Genomic DNA, 27,714 nt, shown 5'->3' with positions numbered 1-27,714 from the left:
CCACATACTCTAAAAACCCAGCACAAGTTTTTCAGCAGTTCAGTTTTGAGAACGAAAGGTTAGTTCCAATACGATTACATTTTATATTTACTGTAGAAATTTCTGTTCAAATAACTTGTTATGAACTATGAATTTGTTTCCTTTTTCATGCCAGTGATTTTCTTTTAGATATTTAGGTGGCTATTCTGACTCTCGAATTGCTTTAAATGTTAAAAGTATTAATATACCTCAAAGCTAATCTTAAAAATTTTTGAAGGTACAGTCTAAGATGCAGAAATAACACTATGAAAAAAGATAGCTTGTTAATTATAGTGTGTGATACACTATTCCAAATCACTTTTTTCTGAAGTTAGCACGTCTATATGTATATTTAATCTTGAATGTTTTGCAAGTACTGCCTTGGCCTGCCTATATCGTTTAAAACACTGTATAAATTATCTATATTTATTTTTTTAACCCTGGATGTGAAAATTGAGTAAACACATTCACTAGAAAGTTCTGCTTGTTTGTTGTTGGTTTGTTGGTTTTTTTTAAGAAACCTTTTTCTTCCATGAAAATATCAAAGCTTTTTATTGTGCACTGATTTCTTTTAGCAGCTGCATAACACCAAGACAAATAAGTTTTGTTGTATATTGTAAGATATACCAGTCATTGTTCTACATTGTTAGTTCATACTTTGAAGTTCTCATTTATTGTTTACATCCTTCTCCCCCTTCCTCGCTTCCTCCCTCCCTCCCCCATATATTCATAGACTTGAAAAAAATCTGGCAAGCAAACAAGTACTGTTTTGTCAAATATCCAAAAAAAAAAACAAACCTCTGATGGATGTTAAACCTTCAAGATACCCTCTCTGGCCTAAGGGTGATCCCTGTAACAAAGACAAGGGAACGGTGATCGGTAGATCAAAGTTGTCTGTGATTAATATTGGTAGTCTACTTATTGATTTACTTTTAAATCAGGTATTTAAATATTTCTATGAATTTTTGTAAATGGTGACAAGATGAGTATTTATCTTCTGGCGTGAAAAACTGAGGTATCACCTTTATTTTGTCAAAGATTTATCACAGTTGCAGTTCGAACCATCTTTTTTAGTTTTGACAGTTACTATTTAAATTTTCATAGCACCTAACGTGTGCTATGAAAACTACAGGACACTGATATGATGAAAACCCTTTCTCAGGTAACCATTAGCTGGTTTTGGTGGTGTTTTGTTTTTTTTAAATTAGGAAGAAAGTGTGACTAGGCACATAAAAGCAGTTCTGTTGATCCCACCCTCCGTGGCTTTAAATAACAGGGACAGCACAGATGTTTGACATCAGTAATGTTTACATGGCCTTAGGGTTTAATTGCCTCATACTCTTTGTAAGGAGAATAAACAATGACAGAAATCCAAAGGAATGATGTTCAGGCAACAGCAATGGCTGCATTTCATACATAGTTGCAAACTTCTCAACTACAGCTAAATATCGACATCTTTTTTTTTAATTTTTTTTTTGTTGTTGTTTGGATAATAACATGCCATAAATTTCATGTTCTCTGCTGCCTCTTAACTGGTAATAAAAAGGTATTAAAACTGATGGGCATGAGCACAGTTAATTGCTTCTAAGGAGGTGAATGACTTTTCTGAGTTGTTTTTATCTATTTTCTCTAAAACTTATGAAAGTCTTTGCTACTGTTGTAGATTATTTTGTTTCTTGATGTTGTTTAATAAATAAAGTAAAGCTGAGGTGTGAAGGACACCTTATGGAAGAGCAGCACATGAAGTTACAAAGCGCTATTCCACTGGAAATTGGGACTAACTGAGCAAATGAGTTTTGGCATTTGGTACCTGCAGATATGCAGTTGACTCACTTCGGTATGGTTTCAATTTGAAAGATACTCCTTTGTTGAAATTAGTGTTTAATAACATGTTTAAACTTTGAAATGGAAGGGGAGAAGTTTCACTCCCAGTTGTGATGAGCCAGTTTGCTTCATCTCCAGCCCTAATGAGATCACTTTTAAAAATGTGTTTACATGACTTGATTTTTTTATCTACATGTGCAGTGAGATTGGAAGTCTGCCTGACACAAAGGGTGGGTCAAAAAGCAGATTTATAAATGAAACCAGTACTCCAGGCTTTGCTATAGGACACAGTTTTGTTGTCCTTATGCTTTCTGGCTGTTCCAGCAGTTTTCCACAGAAGAAGTTGTAAGTGTAGGGTTTTTAAACCAATATATCTTTATTTTTACAGCAAGTGCTCAAATTAGTACTTCCAGAAGTTATGTTGAAGATTCATGTGTGTCTCAGGACTATGGACCATTATAAAATTTAAATGTTGGAGATTTTTTTTTTTTTTTGCCAGTTACTCATTACAAATACAGCTTTCTTCTTATGACTAGCTGAAAACTCCACGTGCACATCAACTATTGAATTAAAAAACTTTAATATTGGGCTCCTCACATTTATTTATATCGCAGGTCCTGAAGGGACAAAATTATGTAAGTTGTGGACAAAGCAGACTGGGCAGGAAAATGTCTGGGGTGCTGAAACTTCAGAATTGTACTAAGTTTCTGGCAGTTGAGGACCTTGGGTGCTTTTGAAGGTATCACCTTTTCAGCCCTTGACTGATGAGAGGTTGGTCTTTGGGATTTTTCAAGTAAGAAATTTTGGTGGTGGGTTTTTTTTTTTTAGTATTCGAAGGAAAAGTAACCTATTTTGTTATCTCAGTACTTGCCTTCATTAAGAGCTGACTTCTGTATCTTGGACAGATACATTTTTCAAATCTGTTATTTGGTTGCCAACAGCTCTCCTGAGACGAAGCTGCTGATCCTTTTTTGAAAATAGTCCCCAAATCTGTGAAATTTTAGGGGACGTTTATTCTACTGGAAGTAGCGCAATGAATTAATGAACTAAAGTTGATGAGAACTAGTGCAAGTGCAAGAATAGTGTTAAGTGGAAGATGAATGACAAGGAGTGGGAGCCAACTTCAGGTACAGGGATTTCTGCTGTCAACCTGTGGGAAAGCAGCCATGTGGCTGAGAACAATCACCAGCACTTTGAAAATATATATCTGTATTTAATACAAGACAAATTGTAGAGTTTGATTTATTTTTATGTTTTTTCAACCTACAGAATAATAAAACGTAGACCAGATCTTGGTTGATGCAAACCGCCAAGGATTAATTTGCATCAGCCAAGACATTCTCACTTTATTAATGAGTTTTAACTGTAATGTGTTTGTGGGAATTTAATAGCTGTGTGAGTGCAATAGGTGTACATCAGTAATTCATAAGCTTTTAATGTAATTCAAGTAGATTGGAGTCTCTTTCATGTTTAGTTTCTAGTATTTGTGTTTTTACAAGACCTTCATATTTATTTATGGAATGTTCACAAGCTGTCTGTCTGGAAGTGGATTACTGTGCTCTTTTTTTTAAATCAACACTTATTTATCAGCTGATACTAAGCTTTTCTTCTATAATGTCACTTTGTTGGAGAGATATATGCATATATTTCTTTTCATATATACATAAGCGTATATTTCATGAATAGAACATGCATTTTTATCCTGATGCTTATTTTTGGGTGATAAAAGAGGTGGCTGACAGCTGAGAATACTATCTATTTTCTTTGGATTAATTGTCAATCATTTTTCCCCTGGTAATTTGCATATGATTGTGCACCTATTTAGTCTTGGTAGATAGGTAGCCTCTTTATACGCAGTGTAATAAGCAGGAGTAAACTTTGGGTACCAGTGGATGTGGAGTCCGGAAACGGAAAGAATTTGCTGCTGCTTCTGTTTTCAGTTCTGGAGTCTTCTATGCTTACTGCATAGCATTTTGCATTTTCAAGTTGTCTTGGATAGTTGTAGCTCATGTTTTCAAGTCACAGTAATGTAGTGATGTTTTTAAGTCACTATAAACAGAAATATATAACACAAACTAATCATATAAAAGAAATTAATAATTTGCAGTGTTTATTGTTTGTATATCTTAGATAAAGATTCATGCTTGAATGACTGCTTTTGATAAGTGAAAGGAATAAAAATAAAGGCAGAATGAATAATGCTTGTTGGTTCCTTCAGAGTTTGTCAGTTCAGAATATTAGTTGAGCGAAACAAAAATTTAAGAACTGAAAATAGCTGGATGGTGATGGATGTCCAGTGTCCAGCTCCAAGGCGGGTGGACCTCTGCACCATGGGCTCTTAGAACATCCAAAACGCAAATACAAATATTTTTGTTGGCAACAGACTGCTTAGAGATGTCTTCTGATGAGGTGTTGGTACTCCCACTCCGATGGTTTTGGTCTGTCCTCTCTAAAATGAGGGGGTTCCTTGGGATCTGTCACTCTGGAGAAGCTTTTCTGTTCACTTTGCTTTCTGAACAGTAGAAATGATGAAGTGCAGAAGTGGAATAGCCTGAATCTGAACTCGAGGTGTCACTTTTGTTTTTTAGAAAACTCTGAGACACACAAAATACCTATCATATTTGCAGAGTCCTGAAGACAGTCTTGAATGGCGTAGTGAAAATATGCAAGAGATTTAAAAATACTTGAACGATGAAAACTTAGACCATAAGTAAGAAGTGGCAATGTGTTATTGTGTCAGAGGGCTTTGAACAAACACATGCAGAAGCAGGAAATATATTTTAGCAATCAAATTCAGCCGTAATATCCTTAATCCTGTTATAAGTAACCTTTAAAAGGAAATGTGTTCATAGTGAGAAATCTATGAATAATAGAAAACAAACAAAAATAAACATGCATCTGGGCTAAACGACATTCTTTGTATAAATGTAACACCTGCCTAAAGACTAAAAGCAAGTTTACCATACTTGGTATATTTAACAGAAATATTGAAAGTTTCATTCTTAAGTGTTTATTTAAATAAAAGATGATAGCTTTTTCTGGGCAGTAGCAGTTGTTTTTGTTGCCAACTAAAACATCTTACAAGTTCATTTTCTAAATAAATATTTTAAGTTGGGATCTTTTGTCACAGTTTTATCAAATAAATATGAAAACCTTGAGAAACCGAATATAGATTTTTCATAGCAATGATTTGTTAGCGACTTCCTATTGCTTTCTCAAATACATAAATGAATGATTTAAAAGTTATGCAAAGGTCATTAGTGTCATTTATTCTTTATTTTAATGAAGTTCTATATCTGTTGTGTTTTGCTTTTAAAGCTGGACATGAAAATGAAAATAGCAGAAGGTAAATTTCATGAAGAAAAACTTAAATTACAGCAGAAGCATGATACTGATGTTCAAAAGGTAAGAACTGTTGTTGTTTTTTTCCAAAGACCATATATAAAATGAAATAATAGAGAATCTGATTATAATGATTTGCAGTTGTACTTTAACTTCTTCACAATTGTAATTAATGTTCCTTTAAAGCAGGATTGTAGGTAACAGTTTGCCCAAGCTGGTAAGAATGCACACTGTTGTATGAAAACACAAACTTGGGAAGAGAAAGGCACTTGCAGAAAACAGATGAAACACGAGGGGATTTGTTTGTTTGAACAAAGCAACTTATTTTACCAGCCTGACAGCTTCTATGGATTCGTATGCTGATGAAATCATAAACCCCTGATTTTTCTTTTAGAAAGCACCCATGTTATAGAAAAATATGAATAAAAATACTTAAAACCATGAAATTTTTATTGACAAAATGCAAAAAATAACAGTAGCAAAATCTGCAAGTATGTCACATATTTTCCTACTAATACAGCAGTCGTGCTTGTTCTCACGTGTCTGTTTTGACACTGTATCTGAAAGCATAGGCTGGTCAATAAACAGTTTATTATTTATGTTACTGCATTGTTAAAGCTGTATGTGGCTTTTAATTCTTCACAGCAATAAAATGACACCAGATACGCTTCCGTGGGTTAAGTTGGATTTGTCTATTGTGTGGCATAACACCACTTTTGGGAAGATCAGAAATATCAAAGGCCATAATGTTACTTTTAATACCATGTTTTAAACATGTAGGGTAAAATTCTGTGAGGTCCTAAGTGCCTTGTGAAGCACTCTGATCCCAGGAACGTAGTGGGAGCCGACTGCTCCGCGTCGGGATGGCGATGACTTACCCTACTGTAAGCTCCGCGTTACTGAGCACCTCGGGTTTGTTTCTTAAGACTGAGTCACAGACTTGGAGGAAGTTAGTTGACACAACACTAGGACACATCAAAGCCTCCTGAAAGGATGTTAATATTTGGTCAGGTGCATATTTGGCTCATCTGTTCTCAAAGTCTGGAAGCCAAACTAGCCAGCAAAGCTGGGAGTCTAAAGGAAACAGCTTTGTGAGAGTAAGAAATAGTTTAAATGCTTTCTCGTCCCTTGAGTTGTCATCCTTTTCTAACCGATGTTAGAATTGCGTCTTTTGAAGTTGTTTAATAACGTTGGATATTTTAGAAAAGGTTAAATAGTGTCATATTAATCTTTAAAGACACAAACCATTTAATGCAGATGAAGTAATATTGTTTTAAGATGAAAGCTTCTGTTTGATGAGAGATTTGGGGCACTGTTATAAAATTTCTTTGACTTTAATGTTTATCTTAAACGTGAAGTTTAAATTAAAATACTATCTCAAAGTGTGCAAATATTCGAGCGTTTTATTCCAAAATCAGCGTGTACAGAAATGTGAATATAGTTACACCTCATGTACTTGCTCTTTTCCAACCCATTGTTTCTTGGAGTACATGCAAAGAATTGCAATTGGTGAAGTACAAAAGACTGTAATGAAGCTCACCAATTATTTAAGTATTTCTTAAACCTGCTGAGAATTTTAGATGCTTTTAAATAAATGTGAAAAGAGAAACAAATCCTTTCTATTTGCAGTGGTAGCTTCATGAAACTTCCAAACTCAACAGAAGCAACACTGGATTTGTCTAAGTTTAAAAGAAAGCAAAAAGATGAAACTCCTTTTTAATCTATTCTACTACCTACATTTATCTAAATCAATGCTTTGTTTATGACTTGGCAGTCTTACCTGTGAAAATTGCTTAGATTTAATCATTTAGTCCTGCACAACCTAAGCACTTCTTGAAGGCAACTCCTTTGACAGAGATCAGTGTGTATTATTTTGTGCTCTGGTTGTAGTTTTGATTTTTTTATCTTTTGATAAAGTATTGTGAATTTTCCCTACAGATTTTGGATAGAAAGAATGACGAAATAGAGGAATTGAAGTCCTTCTACAAAAACAAACAAAGTGAAGCTGAGGACACAATTAGAAAACTGGAGAAAAAAGGTTATTTTTATATTCACGATGGTTGTTTTCTGCGTGGTGGTATTGTACTGCATCCTTGTTGTGGCTGTGGGCTGACGTGTTTCTTCTAGGTGCAAATGTCTCTCTCGTCTTCATTTGAAGGTCTTGATCTGATTTTTTTCCTTTAGATTTTTTAGAGCCTTGTCTGGTTGTCTTTGCTGTCCAATTCCCAACCCAAATTTTCCAAGAGGCAGTGCGATCTGGTTGTATTTAATACAAAAGGTTTTATGAGCATCACCAGAAAAAGTTTCTTTGATGATACCGAAGTATTTTGACCACTTCTTTCAAACTTTTTTTTGAATCTTTGACTCGAGGTTAATTTATTTATATGTTCAGTACATTTTAATGAAACCACGATGTATTATTTGTTTAGGACTATGTGGCAGGAGATTTCAAACATGAGTAGTAGTCCTGAATATGTCATAAGAACAAAACTTGGCCTGAGTGTGGCTTGTCAGCAGTTTTTTGCATGTTAGTTTCTTTTAGAATTCCTTGGAGTCCATTTACACTATGGACTAAACCACAACATAAAATAATATACAAGTTTGATAACCTATGTACAAAAAGGGAGAGAGTTCCATGTATATTGTTTCCTGCTCTTTGGCAAAGTAGATTGTCCAGCAAGAGATCTGGTGCTTCTGTTAGTGGGCTGGTGGTTGCACTCAGCTGTAACGGGTTGTGTTTGAGTCACCTGCACTCTTGCCAGGTAGTGAAAATCATCAGTAACTTCTGAAAAGTGAGTATGTACCTGCTTTGTTTTCCAGAAAATTTCACAGACGATGAATTCTTGATGCAATCACTTTCACTTTAAGTTAAGGGACTTAATTTCCTTGTATATCTTGGGAATTCAACCTTCCTGAGAACCTTTTCTCCTAAGGATGCACAAACAATCAGCTTTAAAATGTTTGTTTTCTTCAGGTTGTACAGAATTATGTTTATATTTACTGCTTGAATGAGGAAAACTCACTATGAAATGTGTTGTAAATAAAGTAGAGAAGAGAGAACACCTCATAATATTTTAGTGACACAGAATCTAAGTGCAAAATTTTAAGTAATCACATGCATTAAGTATTTTTAAGAGCCAAAAAACATCAGAAAGCCAGGTCAATTGGAAAACTGATGTAATCTGATTGCATCTGTTGCCAACACCAAAAAATGCCAAAGGTATTTCTTGAATGGTTGTGTTTTTTTTCCCATTCTTGACAGTTCAGACCCTTGCTCGTGAGTTACAAGTCGTCAGAGAAACGAAAGAGAAGCAGATTGTGGAGTTGAAGAAGATGTGTGAGCAAAGCAATGTTTCTTTGAAGAATGAATGGGAGAAAAGGGTAATGAATACTACTTGCTTTCTTTGGAAGACTCCTACAGCGTGTATCTGGGATAATACGTTTTGTCCCTTAAAAATAATAGTAGAAGGAATATGTTACTTCTAGAGATGCCTTCTTACACTGATTTTATTTTTTTTCTGGAGTAATATCGCAAGACTTTTTTGCTGATGCTTGCACCTCCACCCCCACCCACCTGGTCACTCTGTTCCTGGGTTTCTTCTGGCCCTCTTGGCAAGCCTCTGGATGTATTAGGGAAGTGTTTATTTCTGGTTGACCTGACATGGAATTTTAATCTCAGTAAACCTGCTGCTACCTGCTGCCACGGTGATTCCTTTGAACTATTATTTTTGCATTGGGTCATGAATTCTTCAATGTATTTTTATTTATTATTAGACTCCAGACAGCAGCAAAGCAGAAAGCAAAGCATGTTTATTGCAAGACAGCTTCACCTTTGCCCAGATCATTGTCAGTATGTGTCCTGCTTATCCCTCTCCAGAGAGGGAGGGTCACAAAAAGGGCAAAAACACCTCCCCTCGTAGATGAAGTATGCTGTTTAATTTATTTTTTTTTTTTTTTTCAACCCTGCATCTGGAAGCAATGTTGGTTTTAATTCTTGTCTTGTAAGAGATAAATCATAAATTTTGTCCTTTGTGTGTAAGACCTTGAAGCTTCAGTGTTAGGTGTTGTTTTTTTTTGTTTTAGAAAAGCATTATTTTCAGCCCGAGGTCATCCTACTTTTTGCCGTTACCAAGTGCTGTTTCTACAGCTGCAACTGTCATCAGTGATGCCAGTGTGCAAACAAGAAGGAAATTAAAATGCTAATATTAATTTTAACTTAATGAAATAGTAGAAGTGAAATCAGAGCATATATCTTATGGAAAACCATGGATACTGGGAAGTATGATGGAAATGTAGTAAAAGTTAACTGTACAATATTTTTATAACTTTATATGCTACTTCCTTCTGTGTATTTTTTTTTCCTTTGAATAGATGCAGATTACTTGAATAGATGTTGCTGACAGCAAGGCAAATATTGAAGTCCGTTGTATGAGGGGGGGAGATATTCCCAGAATTTTTTGTTTTATTTATATCTTATGCACTTGGAGATTAAATATTAATTCCTTCATTTATTTATTGTCCTAGATTATTTTTAAAAGGACCTCAAATTCAGCAAATCTTCTGAACACTGCAGTATATACATGATATTTAGAATAATATTTATTTAGCATTCTTATCTTTTGCATGAAAAATTGATGTTGTTACTGCACACTGTTGAAGTCTGTTAAATAATGGTCCAGATTCACTAACACCTCCATGATTTTGTTTATCTGTATGTTGGAGAGAAAAAAATCTATGCTTGTGCAAATGAATCGGATTTTAGCAGTGTGTTTAGAATGATACTTTTATTTTCATGTTGCAGCTGTCTCCTTCAGTTGTGAAATGCATGTTAGAAACTTGAGAAATACGTAATAAGTGTTACACAACCAATACACCATACAAGTTTTGTATGCTAATTTGAAAAGATTTGAGGCTGCTTAACCAGAAAGGGAGGCCACTGGTGTTTAGAAGATAAATCAAGGGTTAGTAATGACACAAATAATTCTTTTACTAGGCAAGTAGATAGTCAAGGCTCTCCAGCTTCTCACAAATTGAGAGGCAGATAAAGCAGCAGTGTAAGTATCTGGGGAGAATATTAGTGTTTCTGTAGTAGAAATTCATTAATTTTGTGCAACAGTCATTGGTGTTCAGTTGAAATATGTAAACAAATAGAATAGCAGAGAATTGCAAAAATATGTATGTGTTTCAGTATTCTGTATGGATAAGCAATGTCACCTATACATTTTTAAATGACTTCTAACTAACTGCTTTATAGAGTCTTAGTGGACCTATTTAGTGAGACAATGATCTGGTTTTGCTAGAGAGGACAGAAAAGTGGCCTGTGCTTGTTATAAACTGTTATTCTGTTTATATACTGTGATAGTGTAATACTTCCAAATGCTAGTGTTATATGCCATTTGTTATTTGGTAATGTTTTTGTGATGCAGCTTCACAATGCTGTGGCTGAGGTGGAAAAGGAGAAACTTAATATTCAGAAGAAGCACACAGAAGATATGCAGGAGCTGCTTGAGAACACCAATGCTCGTCTGAACAAAATGGAGGAAGATTATTTGGAACAGACAAAGTCAACTGTAAGTTTTTTTAAAAATGTGCCACGACAGCAAGTGTCTCTTGCAATATTCAAATTTCATGCGTTTGTGCAAAAATGTACAGAAAACTGTTGAGCTGAGAAGTATTTTTGATGCAGATGTTCTGTCTTGGGAGAGAACAGTGTCCTGGCAACCAAGGATTTTTTTTTTTCCCCTGGATAAAATTCATTGAAGTACATCCCTTCAATAAATAATGTGCAGATATATATTTGTATTGAAGGACTGTTTCTAGCATTTCTCACTGTTTTTTGGTTCAAGTTAGCGGAACTTTTGTCTCTGTAGGTTTGTAGACTCATAAAAAGGATTTATGCAATACATCTATTTTCATAGCTGCATGTGACTTCTTACTGACTTCCTATTCGAGTGATCAAATTCTTCTGTTAGATTAAAGATCAAATAAAAAGGGGTTTAAAAATAATTATTGTATTATTCAGATTTATTGCATTTTTTCCCTAGAATAGTTAGAAACATGTAAGCAGGTATAATCTGGATTTTGTGCTCGCTATATAAATGATGTAAAAAGCAAAAAAATTATCAAGTATCCTCAAGAAAGCAACCTGTACTTTTTATCAGGATGAGGTATGAAGAAAATTGAATGAGTGAAAAGACAATGTCAAACAAAATTTATTCCTTTATTAATGAATGTTGAATTTAAAAATTAGCATTCAGATCATGTCACAGGTAACAGTAAATACAGAGAAAAATGGACACAGTCTGTCAGCAAGATTGAATTTAAGAACCATCAAAACTAGACAGATCTTGCTGAGCAGCTTCTGATTTAATAATTAAACAAGGTAGAGTTCAAGGCAGGGCTTAAGATGAAAGACTAGACTGTCACTGGAAATTAGTTTTCTTTTTTCTCTCTCTCTCTCTTTCTCTCTTCTGTTTTTTTTTTTTGTTGATATTTCAGAGTTTCCTTGTTCAGAGTTTCACGTTGTCAGAATGCCATTGCTGCTAGCAAGTGAAATTGGCTGAACAGTTTAACTAATACCATAGAACTGATAAGTAAGGGTTTGTGCCCTGAGCAAGTATTAACTTCCTTGAGGGGTGGGGGGCTAGGGAGGAGTGATGATATTTGGTGATATGTTAGATATGACTCTTTTTTTCCTTCTTTTTTTTTTTTTGTTATTGTCATTCTTCAAAAAAAACCCACCCAAAACAAACAAAAAAAACCCCAAAACAACAAATCAAATAAGAAACAACAAACAACCTCCCCCCCAAAAAAATAAAACCCCGTACTGCACAGCTGGCTTTGCATTGATGGAAAAGTTTGCTGTTCATGAAATATCTTGGGCCAGTTGACAAAATTCCGGTGCCATTGTGGCTGTGTGACGTTCTTGTGTTAGTCCAGCCCCGTGTAACGGTTCTGTGCCCGTTGGGGCACTGACGTGAGAGGGCAGATGTTTGGATAATTGCGGTTTTATTTTACTTTTACACTGTTCCACTTCCCTCATCTTCGGACCTTTGTTGGTATAAAAATAACTATGATACATCCTGGAAGGACAGCTGTGTCTTGTTTTTTGACTCCAGCCTTCTGAGGAGTTTTTCTCTCATTCCTGTGCATATTAACATAAATTTAGGGAAGAATGGGAGGTAGAGTGGTCTCATGCTACCTGCCTGTTCTCATTCTGCTCGGTTTTAAAATTGTTTGTGTTGGGAGATGAAGTTCTGGGAAAAAGATACAACTTCTCATAGTAGTTTGTAATTTATTGAAAGGAAATCACTGTAATTAAACAAATGATATGGAGAAGTGGATTAGGGAAAGGTATACCAGCAGAGACGTGGTGAGATACGGATCTGCTATATTCCTGTGCACAACACTTCCCTTCTCCATGTGCCTCCTTTTCCAGGAATAAAATGGAGAGGGTTTACTTAACCTTACAAGATTATTGGTGAATCATTGAGTTAATATTTATTAATTAATTTGAAGCACAGCTAGATAGCATTTGCACTGTTAACGTAGCATTTGTGTTATAATGTTCTCTCTGCTGCAGATTTGCAGGATATTACTGTGTCTTATTGTTTACATCCTTGGATGTGGTTTTGCCAAAATGTGCACATAAAAGGCAGTTGTTTAAAATCTGTAATTCTTTAGCAACCTAAGTGCATTGCTCCTTGTTTAGGTTTAGAAGTGTGATATATCTATTTCTATGTCTGTAAACATATGATGGTCGTAAAAATAGAAGACTTTAGCATGAAAGAGCTACAGATTTCCCTGGATGCTCTACAGTTTAATATGTTTTCTAGCTGACTTTTATAGATGCTTATTGCCATAATGAGCGGTAAAATCTTTTTATAGATATAGTTTTTTTCTTTAAGTATTCTTTCCCACATGTAGGTTGTACGTATTGCTAATGGTAACATACTTTTTGATTTATGGAAGCTCTAAACCTGCTTCACGTGTGTTCTCATCCATTAGTTTTCCATAGAAATATCTCTAGTCCCTCCCATTTAAAAAGACTTGTAGTTTAGAAATCAGTTGCACATACTGTTTAGCTTAGGGGAGAAGACATGTTACTTTGCAGGGGGAATAGATTTGAAAAATATATTTTTTTTTTAAATGTACAACATAGAATTTACTGTCATGATTGATGACAGCTTTGCTATTGTAACTCTTGTGTTGCCAAAGAACTTTGTTGCTCCAGGCTACTGAATAACAACAGGGGTATACCCGAATTTATTCTGGTGTTTTCTCAACAATGACCTATTCTTTTAGAACCAGACGGCCAAAAGACTGGAGGCTCGTGTCCAGCAGTTGACTGTTGAGGCTGAAAATAGTAATTTACAGCGTCAAAAATTATCTCAAGAAAAGGCTGACGCAGAACAACGTTACCAGGCGGTATGCTCTGAACTTCAGGAAGTGAAAGCAAGGTAATTAAATAGAAGTCGCTGGTTTTTAACATTGAAGAATATGGAATTTCCAAAAGTCAACGTTAGTAATAATTTTTATTTCGAGAACTCAGTGAATGGTAATTGGCATTAGAAAATTGTCATGAAAATGTGTTAATTGATATAAAACTCATTTTGGAGCTGACCCAAAAGACCATTGTAAGAAGGATGTTATCTTTCTTTTATTTATAGGTGTTTCATTGTGTTATAATGAGCTCCATGCTCTAGAATTGATACTGAGCAGGCAAATTGCCAAAATATGAAAGCGATTTCCATATTCTGTTTGCTTACTACTTGTAGGCACAGCTCACTGCAGAAAGACAAGGACTGTATTATACAGGAATATGAGGAGAACATTCAACAACTACAAAGTAAATATGATGTTGATATAAATTTTATAAAGCAGGAACATGCTCTGTCTGCAGCCAAGGTATGCTTCCATGTATAATAGGCATTAAAATGTTCATTTTGTAACACTCAATCTAAGTGTAATGTTTATGAATAAATCCAAGGAACTGTTCAGTTCCTTAAGTCATTCATGTGCATAAATTGGGTGTTTTTTATTAAAAAAGTGATTTAATTTCATTCCTAAATTTGAAAAATCATCTGAAGTTGACTGATAATTCTGGTGGGTGTGTGTATGTGTGCATACAGGTGGTATTTCCATAGCTGATTCAGATAAGGTACAATTAATATGTTGATTTTCTTTGTACTTCTGTAAAAATTCCAGATACCAGAGGACCTCAGTGCACTTAAAGACTTAATGTTTCCATAAGGCTTCTTCGGTGAGGGAATATATTTTTTCCCAGGAAGAAACTGTCTTGCAGGCCTCTTTAATGTGGAACATGATGTTAAATATTTATGTGTTTAAGAAATTATTTTTAAATTCTGCAAGTGTACATTCCATCCAAAATGTTAGAATTCTCATTCGATTCTATAAAAACATCTATCAGGTTGATATCTACAAATATGCATAGGGAGGTATATAGTATATATTTAATGTAATTTTTAAGTTAAATAATTGTAGAAAAGGCTCATGGTTTGAAAACAATCTGCTAATCGTTACAGCAATAGGAAAAATGGGGTCTTTTGCATTTATTTACTGGAATTCTAGGAGCTTTGATGATACTTTACTCCATTTAATTTACAAAGTATTTCTTTCAATGGTTAACCCCAAGGAGGGGTTTTTTTTTATTACTAGGGGTATTTTTGTGGTTTTATTTACATTTCTAAATTCACCAGATGGACTGAAGTGACATGTTCGAAGTCGTAAACTCATACAGGTTTTTTTCCCAAGTTGATAATTTATTCTGATTTACAGGCACCTTTGAGAAATAAATTTAAAAACATAAAAGATGTATCTGTAGAGCTTAATGAGGAATGTAATACAAAAATTCCTTTTTCTATTAAATCCTACAGGCATCTGATGCAATTAAAGAATTACAGCAGTGTGTGTCTCTATTAAAACAACAGTTACAAGATTCAGGACATCAAAAAGAGCAAGAGCTGAGGGTGAGCCCTAAATTTCCCACTCGAGGATGACCAGCCCTCAGTACTTTTTCCAGGGATGTGAATGTTCAGATAGCCACACTGAAATGCACTTGCATATAACCTGTGTGTCTGTGTGTAATTTATTCAGAGAAATATGTGAAGTGTCACCTTGTGCTTAAAGGTTGATTTTCAAAGTATGAGTAAAAGAGATCACTTGATGGGTGGGGAGGAGCAGAACGGGACTGTTTGGCTGTTTGTTGGATTTCACATGTTAAAACAGTATAAATGTGTATCAGTGGGTTATAGAGAAACATGTCAAAGACTTACAAATACATTTTTTTTTTTCCCTAAACTGTAAACATTTTTTAAGTAAGTTTCAGAATTTTTTTTTTTTTTTTTTTTTTTGCTATTTAACAGTTCAGTTCAATATTCCATCTTCCTGTAGACATTTAAATTAACCCTCCTATCTCAGGATAATGAGTTCAACATCTGTATCATGTATCAATCCCATTTGGGTTTTGACATCTACTTTTCCTCCGATGTCTTTCATTTCACAGTTGATGTAGTACAGAATGGCATGTTAATAGCTCAGGAGAACAAATTGCTATTTCTCTATAGAAAACACAAATCATGACTTTTGAGATAGTTTTGTTATGTGTGGATATTTTTGCATTGGTTGAATTTCTTTGTTATGTCAAAGTATTTTTTAAATCATGGTATAAAGTGGATTTTTAATTTTTATGGACTGTTCTGTATAATAGCAAATGTGTGTATGTTTACTGACTGCTTTGAAATGAAAGAAAAATTTGATTTGTTTATTTAGAATACACATCTCTTCCTTTGCAGGATCAAGAATACAAGCTTCAACAGGACAAACTTCACTTGGAGCGTTTATATGAAAAACAGGTAGTGTTTCCAAGAAAACATATTGTCTTTTGCACATTTCCAGTTTTGTTGTACACAGAAGCTAAAGGTTTAAATTCTGAAATCCCTAAAGAAGTAAATTTTGGAATTAAAGCATTTCACATGGGTTGGAAGAATAATTGGACAAATTCAAGGAAGATTTTAAGTAAGAGACATCGCCTCTGATTCTAGGCAAATGAAGGAAGTGGGGAGAGCTCTACCAAAGCAGCGCTGCTGTAAGCTTGTCCTGTTTGTGTACACTTCTTTTGTTGGCACCTGATCTTAGCTAACAAACTAAACTGAATTTAGCCAACCTGTTGTCAGTCTTCCTATGTTCTTCCATACTTCTTTTTCCCAATCTGTCTTTATTCCATACTTTCCTATGATTTGAATGTGTTTTCTATATCTTCTCAACATTGCATTAACATCAGAAACTTAAATTAAAAAAATGTAATTATCATCAAAACCACTTCATCTTAAACCACTTTGCAAATACTGTCTGCTCTTTTAGACTTTAAACATCAACAGGTTTCAAATTAAACTTAAGTTTTAGTGACGTTTTATGTTCAACTCATGCAGTGTTTAGTGAGAGGGTGCGTTAGACACCTATTTAATAGAAAGGATGTGTTATTCAAACCTGTCACTTCCAAATGTGGCAAATTTATGACATAAAATAATGAATTCCGGTCATTGTCACTTGGTAATAGCATTTGCAACATGAATTATAGTGAGTGTTTGGTTAGAGTTAGTGCCTTCTGCTGACTTGAAGTCAAGTACCTTTTTGTTCCAAGGTGTGTTTTGATCTAATCTCAGCCTAAATTTGTCTTTTTAGACAAGTCATGGTTTTTATGGACATTGGCCTCAAGAAAAGCCTAGGAGTGGAATAATATTGCAGGTCAATAAAATTATATTAGCATAATTTGGATATTTTCTAGCTACTGAAGTATAGTGGACATTGGTTTATTGCAATACATCATTTCCTCTGCAGATAAGTACAGATTAAATGTAGCTGGTAATGTTTCCAGGCACCAAGTCCAAATGCCATCAAATGGTTCATATCTACACTGTTAAACTTTGTTTCTGGACAATAAGGTGGATGCATCCGTATCACCTTTCTGCAGGGGTGCCTGTCCTGAGTAAATTTTGAATGAGGTCTGAGGATCGTTTGGGAGAATGCTACTTAGCGTGGGCTAAGAGCATGTCAGCAATCAGTCTACACCAGTAAACACAGATATGAAAGTTGTAACTCTAGATCAGTAAACAAGAAATTAAACGCTTTATTTTTCATAGATAACATTACAGCAGTTTGCCTGTTCATAAATTTTGATGTAACTGTGTTTTTGAAAGAAAATCTTTGAGAAAGGAGGAGAAAAAAAAAAACATGTGAACAATCTATGGATATAAATCCATAAAATAGCATAGATTGTCCCATAAAATACTAAACCAAGCTTCAAGTAAAGGAATCATGAAGTCTCTGGTGCAATCTGTTCACTTGAGAACCTACCCATTATCTAATAATCTTTATTAGTCTACAGTGGCTATTGCCTCCTAGGATATTTAAACATCAAACAAAAGATAGTAACCCTAAATGTCACTGTTTGATTAAATGTTCTTATCTGCTGAATCAGGAACCAGTTAGGCTAAATGGTTTTACAAGCAAAGGAAACACCTGCTTTTTATAAATAATCTACCGCTTGTTTTTCCAAACATCCAGCTAAGCGTAAGAACAGTGACAGATTATTCCTGAGAGCCATTCTCGAGCCAGCTGGTAAATATATATATAATTTTACCAGGTCTGGCAATACCATCTTTACTCTGTGATAGGCAGCCCATCAGTTTGGAGGCTCTTTCAAACCATTTAAGTATTTGGACTTCCATGTAGTAAACACCTACACGGAACTGCTTACAGTAGAGAATCTCTACGTTTGTTTTTTCGTTGGACTAGACTCTTCTGCTTCTGACTATACACTTATTAAAACACATTTTTCTTTATTATAGTGACTTAAAAGCATGTAACATTGCAAATGATTGTAAGTGGATAAAAGATTTCCTGTGCTCCCCATCTGATAAAGAAAAACATGCTTAGTAGGTCACGTTGTTACTTGAGCGATCCGAAAAGCAAAACAGGCTCTTGTACTGCAGCTGCCTTTGGGAAAAAATACAAACTCATGGTTTGCATCGTGCCTGGGAGGTTGCCAAATTCTGAAGATGCTTTCCTTTCTTGATCCAAAAGTACCAGGGAAAAGAATTCTTCATAAAAACGTCTATTCCTTATTGGTGAATGTAGGAAGTAGTAGTCAGATTTTGTTCAATGTTTTGCAGCAACTGTATTGCTTTACAGGGGGAGAAGCACTTTCTCAGATGGCTGGGATATGTTCCTTGTGAGGTCTTGAAAGTTGCCATTTTCATTTTGCATTGATTGAATACTAATAGGAATTAAAATAGTTTTTGAAATTTAAATGGTAACTGAAATATACTGGGGAAAAATACAAACATATAGAGGAGAATTAAAGCTCTTCAAAGTTTGGGTTTTTTTTGTAGCAGTATTTTTAGGATTTTTATGCAAGAGGTCTGTTTGTCTCACTTTTGCGTATAAATTCCTTTAAAATATGTGTATATAGATATTGCCCAGTGTAACAGCAGTTGCATGGAGAATTACTTGGAAGTGCACCGTTTGCTTGGGGAAATGGAAAGGAAGAGGGATAAGATGCTCTTTCATTTTAGAGGTGTCTGTGTGGTTTTTGTGTGTGTGTTAGTTGTACTCTTACATAAAAGTGCTGTACCCCAGTGTTTCCAAATGGCGTTTTTAATGTTTGGATGCCAAATGGAAAAATGAAAAGTTTTATATAATGATTCAAGCACTCTGGTTCAATTTCACTGGGTCAGGAGTTCATTAGCAGTAAACCACTTCTAAGAAAAGTAAAACTTTGAGGAAGAGTATCTATCCTCAGCTCGTTAATGTTTGAGCATATATTATTCTAAAATAATGCTATTTACTATCATGATGTTTGGTATTTTGATTGTTGTAAGAATTGACAAAAAGTAATTCACTTTGGGTATTCACAAATTGGTAAGTAGGAACTCTGCACCATAAAGAAATACACATTATTTTAGGCAGATTCCTATATGCTTTCCTGTATTTATCTAAAGAAAGTATATATTTTTTAATGTAATGACTGTTATTTCTTTATTCTAGAGAATAATATTCATTTTCAGAAGAAAAATAAGTCTTGTTGGCTATATTCTTATACTCATCTCTGTTAATCCTTATTCTTCCATTTTATGTAATTTTAGAAATATATAGAAGGTCATCTACATCAGTGCAAAAGAAATATGCACAATAAATAGTTTTCATAAATTAAAATAACATATTTCTTTTTAATCAGACTTTGTTTTAGCTAAAATACAGTATTTTTTTTCCTTCAAATGGTAGATTCATGACATCCAGAATGATCTTGATAAAGAAAGAGGGGATACTCAAAAGAAAATTCGCAAACTGGAAGAGACTTTGAAGTAAGTGAATATGGAATAATTGTTGCACCATCCCCAATATTTTAGTCAAATTTATTAAATAAACTTATGCTTTGTCTCATTTATCTGCCCTCCTATAATTTGTCTGGGTTATATTCTCATTGTAAAGTTGCATCTTCAGGGTTCTAGTCGGCCATAAAAATTAGAAAAGTAAAGCAAGAACCAAGCCACCCAAATTTGTTGACTTTTAAGTGGTAGGAGTAAAACAGAATTGAAGTTAGTGATGTCAGCAGGTCTTGCCCTGTCAAATAAATGCGATCAGCTTCAGTTTAGAATGGATACATAGTAGGCAAATAATCCAAGTTAAAGACGAATTGCTTTGGGCTATTTTAGAGGAAGAATTTAATTTGAGAGATTTAGTTATTCAAATTATATTTTAACTTGATTTAGTAAATGATATTTGTGATTTTATTTTATTTTAATATCTGTAAATTACAACTTTAATGTGGATTTTTCCTCTTTGATGTCACACTTTTTTGTGTGAATACTTAATTTTCAAATGGAGGTAAGGATCAGACAAATGGTTTTCTGAAGCAGAAGACACTTTTCATTAACTAACTTGGAACAGCTATTGTGCTGACCTTCCACTTTAAAAAACTAATCAAGATGCAACAAGTTTGATGTTTTCTAAGCAGAGGTGGTTTACATACAGCAGATGCACGTATGACAAGATTGACTCTTGTTATGCTGCTTCTGGTTTTGATTATGTAAAATATTATTTCCATATGTTTATCCCGTTTAAATTCAACGTTATGGAAATAATTTTTAGGGAAAACAGATTGTTCTGAAACAAACCAGAAGTTATTTGCTAAAACTACTCAGTTAAATGTTAGAACATATCTTATCTAGGCTGATAGAGAATTGTGGAGATACTTTCATTCAATAAAAGTCACAGGGTTGATGTCTGTATTCCTTTATTTCTATAATCTCTTAGGTATTTGGCGTCAATAGAGATGTTAAATCACTGTAGGCAAATAAAAACTGTAGCTTTTAATCTGTAAATTCTTTACACTGACTATTATTTATAATTTTAGGGAGATTGAATGTTTATTAACTAAACTTAATCTTCTAGTATTTTAACATCTGATTCATTGATAATGTAGCTGCATTAATTATCTTCTATGGCTTTCAAATAAACGTCAGCTTGCACTGACTTATGTGAGTAAAATAAGTCTTTGCAGTCCAGTGGCTGCTCAGGATTTATTGCCCACGTTGGGTGCTCTCTTTGCAGAGTAAACATGGTGATGCTCCACTTCAGGCAGGTATTTGTGAAGTGGGTTAGTGTGCTGGGCGTTTTCAACTCACTTATAATCAACAGCACTGCGCTGAGAAGCTCTGTAGATAACTGAGTAGGTCCTCATTTATTTCAGATATTCCCTAGCTGTAGTTAAGCTTAGGTTTAATATTTGGCTTAGAGTAAAGATTTGAAAGGCTAAAGTTCAAGAGCCCAGTTTATTGGTGGATGCTTCAAGGCCCACGAGTTAAGATGATGTTAGCAGAGGCCAGTTCCAACCCTGTGTTTTTGTGAGTCAGTCCTTTGGCCAAAACTGAGGATGGTAATGAAATTAGTAATACCAATAAGTAATTATTTTGTAATTGAATAGAAATAAAAATTAGCTTTCATCCTTGTTTTTGTCTAGATGGAGACAGGATTTGGCAGAAGCACTGGGGTGGATTTGTGCTTCTAAAGATAAAAAAGTATTATATTTACAGAAATATAGTGCTCCAGTCTAAGCCCAGCACATATTCTGCTGGCTGGTTCTTTCAGATTTCAATTTGGGTGCAAAACTTCCGTGTCTTGCATCTGTACGTTTGTGATCACGGATGTGGCAGTCCCCATGGCTGCTGAGGACGGATTCGCGTGCCCAGTACAGAGGCACTGCTAATCCTGCCAGGCTGGCTTTCTGGAAACCAAGCCATTCATTTAGGACCAATGTTTCTGGAAAATATTAAGACTTTTACATGTGTGTGTTTCTATACAATATGTACATAAATAATACATAATGAGCAGTGATACTTTTGTGTCAGAAGTGAATGGCTTCCTTATGGCTTTTATTTTTTTCCCATTGCTGCAAAAATTAGTCCTTTTAACAGGTTCTTGCTATGAATATGAATTCACGAAACCTAATGTCTTATGTGAAAAAGCTTTATTTTTCTGTATTTCTTTGACTATTTGGGGAATCAGATCAAGTAATTACAAGCTAAGGCAGACACAGTAAACCTTTAGAAAACAACCTTATCTTCCTTGAGATGGGTGAAAATACAGTTCACCATCTTCAATAGAAACGATGCCTTGTGGAATTGCAGCTCAGAACCCAGTAGGTGCATCAGTGATTTCTCATAAACTACTTTGATCTGAATGCACTTTGATTCTGAAATGGCCACAGGATCGTATCTTGAGTAGCTCGTCAGCTGCAGACACATAGGAAGGGAAGTGGCAGGCGTTTTAGTGGGGTCTTTTATTATTATTATTTTTCCAGTGGTGTGACAGCAAACAGTGCTGTTGCAGTTTCAAACCTATCCACATGGATGCATAATGAAAGTGATTTTGAGACATTGTGTGGAATAGTAAAATCCACATCTCTAACGGTATCTTTCCCTTCAAATAAATAGTGTTGCCAGACTTTTAACACTGAATAGAGCTTTACATAGTTTATGGAAGGTTTTTTCTTCTTCTGAAGTTTGTGGTAGAAGTATCTGTCAAAACCAAAACGTTTTGCAAAAGAATTGCTTTAATACTCATGACTATTGGTGGTGACTTTTAGATACAAATTTTGTATTTAATTTAGCAATGCATGTCATAGGCATTGCCTAATAGCAAAGGTGACTATAGGAAGTACTCCAAGAATTTTTCTAGGATGTCATTTAAACGGCATGTATATAATAACAAAGTATTCTTAAAAAGCTTCTGCGTAATTTCTTGGGGGGAAAGGTTGTTTCTCTAATCCCTTTAGTTTGGTTGCATAAAATATGTCATGAGATTGGGTTACAAATAGGCTTAATCTCTGTGGTTCTTATCTCTTTTATTTTAAATAGAAGAATAGGAAAAAAAGACATATATTAAAATTTGTCACACTACAGACTGAGTTGAATACAACAGGAAAAAATGAAGAAAAAATCTGTATCCATTTATTGCTGAAGAAATTATTTGGAGGAGAAAGAAAAGGTCTTGCTGACTGTACACAACACTGTTATCCAGTGTAGCTCTCAACATGATCCGTTGTGTCTTGCTCTGTAAAATTTGGACACCTATTCATTAAAAATATTGTTTTCCCCTCTGCTGATATTTTAATATCCATTTTTTTCGTGATTTTAATTTAGTAGGCTGTAGGGAAATAGTTCCCATTTTATTGAAGAATTGAAATGTGGAAGCTTAGAGGCTTGTGGTACTTTAGGGAAGTGGAAACAGGCATGGCCTTGATGTGGTTTAAAAATGAGACCAGGACATGTTAAAGGCTCTTTGGTGATCAGGTTAGACTGCAGTATTTGTCATTCACTGATAATTTTATCAAGTTTGAAATACTGAAGTATTTCAGCTCCCTTCAGTTGGGCCTGTTCTGCACATGCTCTGGCTGTGAAGACTTGCTGTATTTGAGTAGCAATTTTTAGTAAGTATCTGTCTTAATTACTAAAGAAAAGTTGCATCAAACTTGTTTTCATAAGAAGATGCAAACATTTTGAGCTATTAATGCTTTAGTCAGTTTAATGTGTCAATCACAAATATTAAATTATATTTCTTTTCAACAGATGGTTCGGTAAACAATGACCTCTGTTGATATCAGGCCGTGAAATAAAGGTGAACAACAACTGTACCCCTCTGACTATAGAATTGTTTGAAGGCATGCTGAACGTTCTATTTTCTTAAAAAGAATACTTTTCTCTTTTTACTGTTACTTTTGGTTCCAAAATAGCATCGTAAACTACAGACAACCGTCTTCCTAGTAATTGTGAAAATTTCAGAAATAATTATAGTAGTAATTTCATTAAACACCACTGAGAGTACGTGTTCAGTAAGGAATTTGGAGATATATATTATGTTCACAATTTAAATATTCAGAATTTAGTGTTAGCAAGGTAGCCACAGCAATGACCCAAAAAGCATCCTGTGGAGGTATCACAGTTCTGTGCCAGGCATTTTGTGCAGCCAGCAGAAGTGCGTATGCTTTAAGGCTGGCCTCATTTATTTGCTCATAAACAGAGAAACTTAGGACATTGCTGCTTAAGATCGGAGGTGAAAATCTCTTTTATGATCCAAAGAAAGAGCAGAACAGCCATGTGCATTATTAGTATTTATGTACTCCATCAGTGTACGAGGTATAACTGCCAGCTTGACCTACATCAAGGAGGATATCGAGTGTACAGGAGGAAACATTGTTTTACAGCATTTAGTTTGAAGTCCATTTATATGTCATCAGTAATAATCTATAAAAAACTGAGGGTGAAACAGTAAAGGGAGGATTTCATTGTATAAGTAGTTATAGTTACTGTTTTTTTTAAAGGTCAATACAGCATATGTTTAGACCACCTCAGTTTTAACGTGGTTTGTTTTTGCTGCTTCCATTCTGGAGCCCACAATACCTTTATGACTGCATAGATGTATAAAGCTTGTTCATCTCGAGACTGAGTTTTTGGACTAAATTCTAAGCATGTGTAAGAGATGAGGCTCTTACCATCTGTCACCTGTGTGGAAGTGCAGACCACCTTGCTGCTGCTGGTTTCTCAGGATACTGGTTGTGATGGTTCTCACATACTAAAAATAATTGTGAAATCTGATGAAATTCTTTTTGGTGTGCGTGTTTCGTACACAAATTAATATTTCATTATGCTGCTGAAATACAGCTTTCCTGAGCTCTTATTCTCCTATTTGGTAGGGTGATTGAGGGAAGCAATTTTTTAAAAGTCGTGTTAGGAGAAGTTCATTCAGAAATGAACTGTTACCTCTACAGGTGCAGATGTTGTAATTGAACAGCGAAGTGTCAAGGAATGTGTGCACCCTATCTGCAGTTAAACGCTTCATAACGTTCTTGCTCTCAATCTTTGCCTTTTTTTTAAACTTGCCTATGGAGCCAAATCTCAGCACTTTGCCAGTGGTGATGATACAGAGCAAATGTTTAGCAGCTGGTTTATTGAAAGTCACTTAATAAAATTGTTTGTTTACGTAAGAAACTAGCAACACCTCTTTTCTCCACTGCTTCTCTACCCCTCATCTGAACTTGTTTAGACTCTTCTAGAGAAGAAAGAGGGGCTGAACTTTCCAGAACCCAGCAAAGCCGCTCCTATCTATGAACAGATTTGTATTTTCACAACAGTTTCTAAAGCCTGCACATAAGTTTTCACAGTATTTTGAGATTTGGTTTAGATGGCAGTCCAAAACTTTTCGAAGTCTTTTCAACCAAAGGCATGGTGTGAAAGTGGTGCATGTAGATGTTCAATAAAAAATGGAAGTAAAAGTAATTTACCTTTCTTTTCCTATATATAATTGTGTATATGCACATATTTTTCTCTGGGAATCCTTGACATGACAATCAAGGAAAAGAAGCTGATTTCTCTTTGTGGATGGTGCTGTGGAATTTCTTCGCTGTAGACTTAAGACTTATTTCAGTGCTTTTCATTACTCCTAATATGATAGTTCTTTATACCTCCACATGCTGATGCCAGACTACTGTCCAGGGACTTTGTCAAGTGTGGCTTATTGATACGAATATATATTTTAAATTTCAGTTTTTGTTTATAGTACAGTCATTACTACTACAAGGTTTTGTCTCATAGAAAGTATGTGATAAAAATGCATTTGTATTTGCATTTAATAAAACAAGCTGGAAAAATGCTGGTTTAGGAAGGAAATGATGTGGGGTTTTTTGTAATGGTTACCCTTCTTGAAACCTTAGTAATTTCTTTATTCAAAGGGCTTCTACTTGTCATCTCCTGGTATAGTTTGCCAGCTATTTACTTATTGCCTTCTGAATTATTTGTTCCCCACCTGGCATCGTCATGAGATATGTGGAGCGATGGTGCTGGAGCTCTTCTCGGGCTTGTCCTGAGGTTTTAAACGTAGTACTGGGGCTTGTAGAGCCCTAGGAGAATGGCTTTTATATCACACTTACTCAAAAGCAGCAGCTAGTGTCAGTATGTTCTGCCAGAAGAAATGTAATTACAATTGTTCTGCAATTTCAGCCTGAATTCCTGACAAAAGGGATGCCTGGATTGCAGCTGCGCGGACGTTCAGGGCGTTCCCATCTCCGCTCGGTTTTAGTTCCACAGGGTTTCAGTCTGGTTCAGACTCTGGGGTGCGGTGGAATGATTTGAGTTTACATGATCCTGTTATGCTGCCCTGAGTATTTTTGTTGTTGTTGTTCTGAGACTACTTGTCCGCCTCCAGCGGGCATTGTGCCCGGTGTTTGCCATGGTCCCCCTGTATGGGTGAAATGGGGACGAGACAAAAATGAGAGCAGGACAAGACAGTCCTTTGCAGAATCTCTGTTCTACTTTTTCCTACAGCTATGGCTGTGTAATAACTCATTTTTCATTGTATAGTTTTCTTTGATATACAAAGAGAAGGCCTGGATTTGTTTGGTCTCAAAGGCTCTTTTTGCTTTGTTCAGAATATGTAAAAGTGTATCAAATTTTAGCACAAGAAGTTTTATGTAAGGGTCTTTTAGTCTTGGAGATTACCAATCTCTTGCAAAATTCCCATAGTGTTTATACAATTTTTCTTTTCTCTGTATTATCATAAAAGAGACAATGTAAAAATAAATGAGGGGATGTAAATCTGAAAGAAATAAATGGTATACATGATGCTTCTGAGCTAATAGAGGAAAAACAGATGCAGGCAAGGATAAATAAAAGCAGGAAGGTAGATGGCAGGAGGAGATAGAATAAATAACAGTGAACAGAATTTCATTTTGCAAGTTGCATAATTTTGCATTTGCTGTTATGTTGGATCTCAGCATTTAAAAAAAAAGTTTAATTTGGACTTTCGAAATACACAGGATTTATATTTTTAAAAACCTGTGAGTTACAGTGGATTTTGAGAATTTAATACCAAACCCTTTCAGGACTTTATCATTAAGCAGAGTCTTCTTCAGAATACTGTGGTATGGATTGTATTGTGTGGACTTCCTGTAGCGGTGGATGTCATAAATGCCATTGCACACAGAAAAATACAACCACATGATAATCATCAGTGCAATGATAAATAAATAAATGGAGTGATAGCTTTAACCACAAGCTGATTTTTTTTCTTCCTTACTCCTCTAAGTTGAATCCAGATTCTGTATAATTGCTTGTTGTCGTTAATATTTTTAGGATGATTGCCTAAGTGTAGCTGTTTTCCTATAGTTAATTCCATTTTTCATGAAAATGAAGTATTTGTGTGTGGAGGAATTCTTGTAGGAATGGAAAAGCTGTTACTATTTAAAGCTGGAAATAATTAAAGAAATATGAGAAGGCATTGTCTTTAATTCTAAATGTTGCAATAAAGAACATTGTTAAGAGTTTATATTCATGTTCATTGTGTTCATCATTCTCTTTTATTAACATGTTTAGCATTGACTTGTTACGACAGCTGAAATATGGTGAAAAAAGCAAACTTTGATTTAAAATCAGTGGTAATGTGGAGTGGCTGAAGAGTTTGGATATAATTTTACTTCTTAAAACAAGGCTGTGTGTTTTTTGGTGAGTGATTTTTTTTTTTTTTCCTCCCTCCTCTAAGAATCAGTGGAAAAACAGCCAGCTGTTCTCCACTTGGTGCTCTGTTTGAGCATCTGAAACCTTTTAGAGCAAAAGCAGTCAAAGTTTCCAGCATATTGTAAACATTCCTTTAGCCCTAGTGAACACGCTGACATAACCCTCACTCTATGGGGCACAATGTAAAGTATGAACAGAGGACAAAAAAATGTGGTAGCTTTATTTAATAGTCTCACTTAAAAGAAAAAATAAAGTGTACTATTAACTATTTACAGCCTTTCATTTTCTGTCACCAGTTCCTCTGGAGACCTACTGGCAATAATGAAATATGTATTTAAAGGAAAGCTCCAGCTGTACAAAAAAAGTAATGGTTGATTTTTAGTCTACGTCTATGGCACTGTTATGTCCCTCAAGATGGTTACAGAGATTTCATAGGGCATCT

General features: G+C 34.9%; 1 protein-coding gene across 1 annotated transcript in view; it reads left to right on the top strand.

Moving 5' to 3' along the window:
• The window catches only part of CEP112 (centrosomal protein 112), a 167,190-nt gene that overhangs the window by 28,838 nt on the left and 110,638 nt on the right, over window positions 1–27,714 (top strand). The window contains exons 9-17 of the mRNA XM_086624318.1: window positions 5,161–5,247; window positions 7,123–7,222; window positions 8,447–8,565; window positions 10,611–10,754; window positions 13,489–13,643; window positions 13,962–14,091; window positions 15,081–15,173; window positions 15,999–16,058; window positions 19,489–19,568. Of these exons, the coding sequence (XP_086480444.1) occupies window positions 5,161–5,247; window positions 7,123–7,222; window positions 8,447–8,565; window positions 10,611–10,754; window positions 13,489–13,643; window positions 13,962–14,091; window positions 15,081–15,173; window positions 15,999–16,058; window positions 19,489–19,568 (968 nt within the window). The remainder of the gene's footprint in view (window positions 1–5,160; window positions 5,248–7,122; window positions 7,223–8,446; window positions 8,566–10,610; window positions 10,755–13,488; window positions 13,644–13,961; window positions 14,092–15,080; window positions 15,174–15,998; window positions 16,059–19,488; window positions 19,569–27,714) is intronic.

The sequence above is a fragment of the Tauraco erythrolophus genome, chromosome 20, assembly GCF_009769465.1.
Source record: "Tauraco erythrolophus isolate bTauEry1 chromosome 20, bTauEry1.pri, whole genome shotgun sequence".
Lineage (NCBI taxonomy): Eukaryota > Metazoa > Chordata > Aves > Musophagiformes > Musophagidae > Tauraco > Tauraco erythrolophus.
The sequence above is the reverse complement of the archived record's forward strand: the minus strand, read 5'-3'. Positions and strand labels throughout refer to the sequence as shown.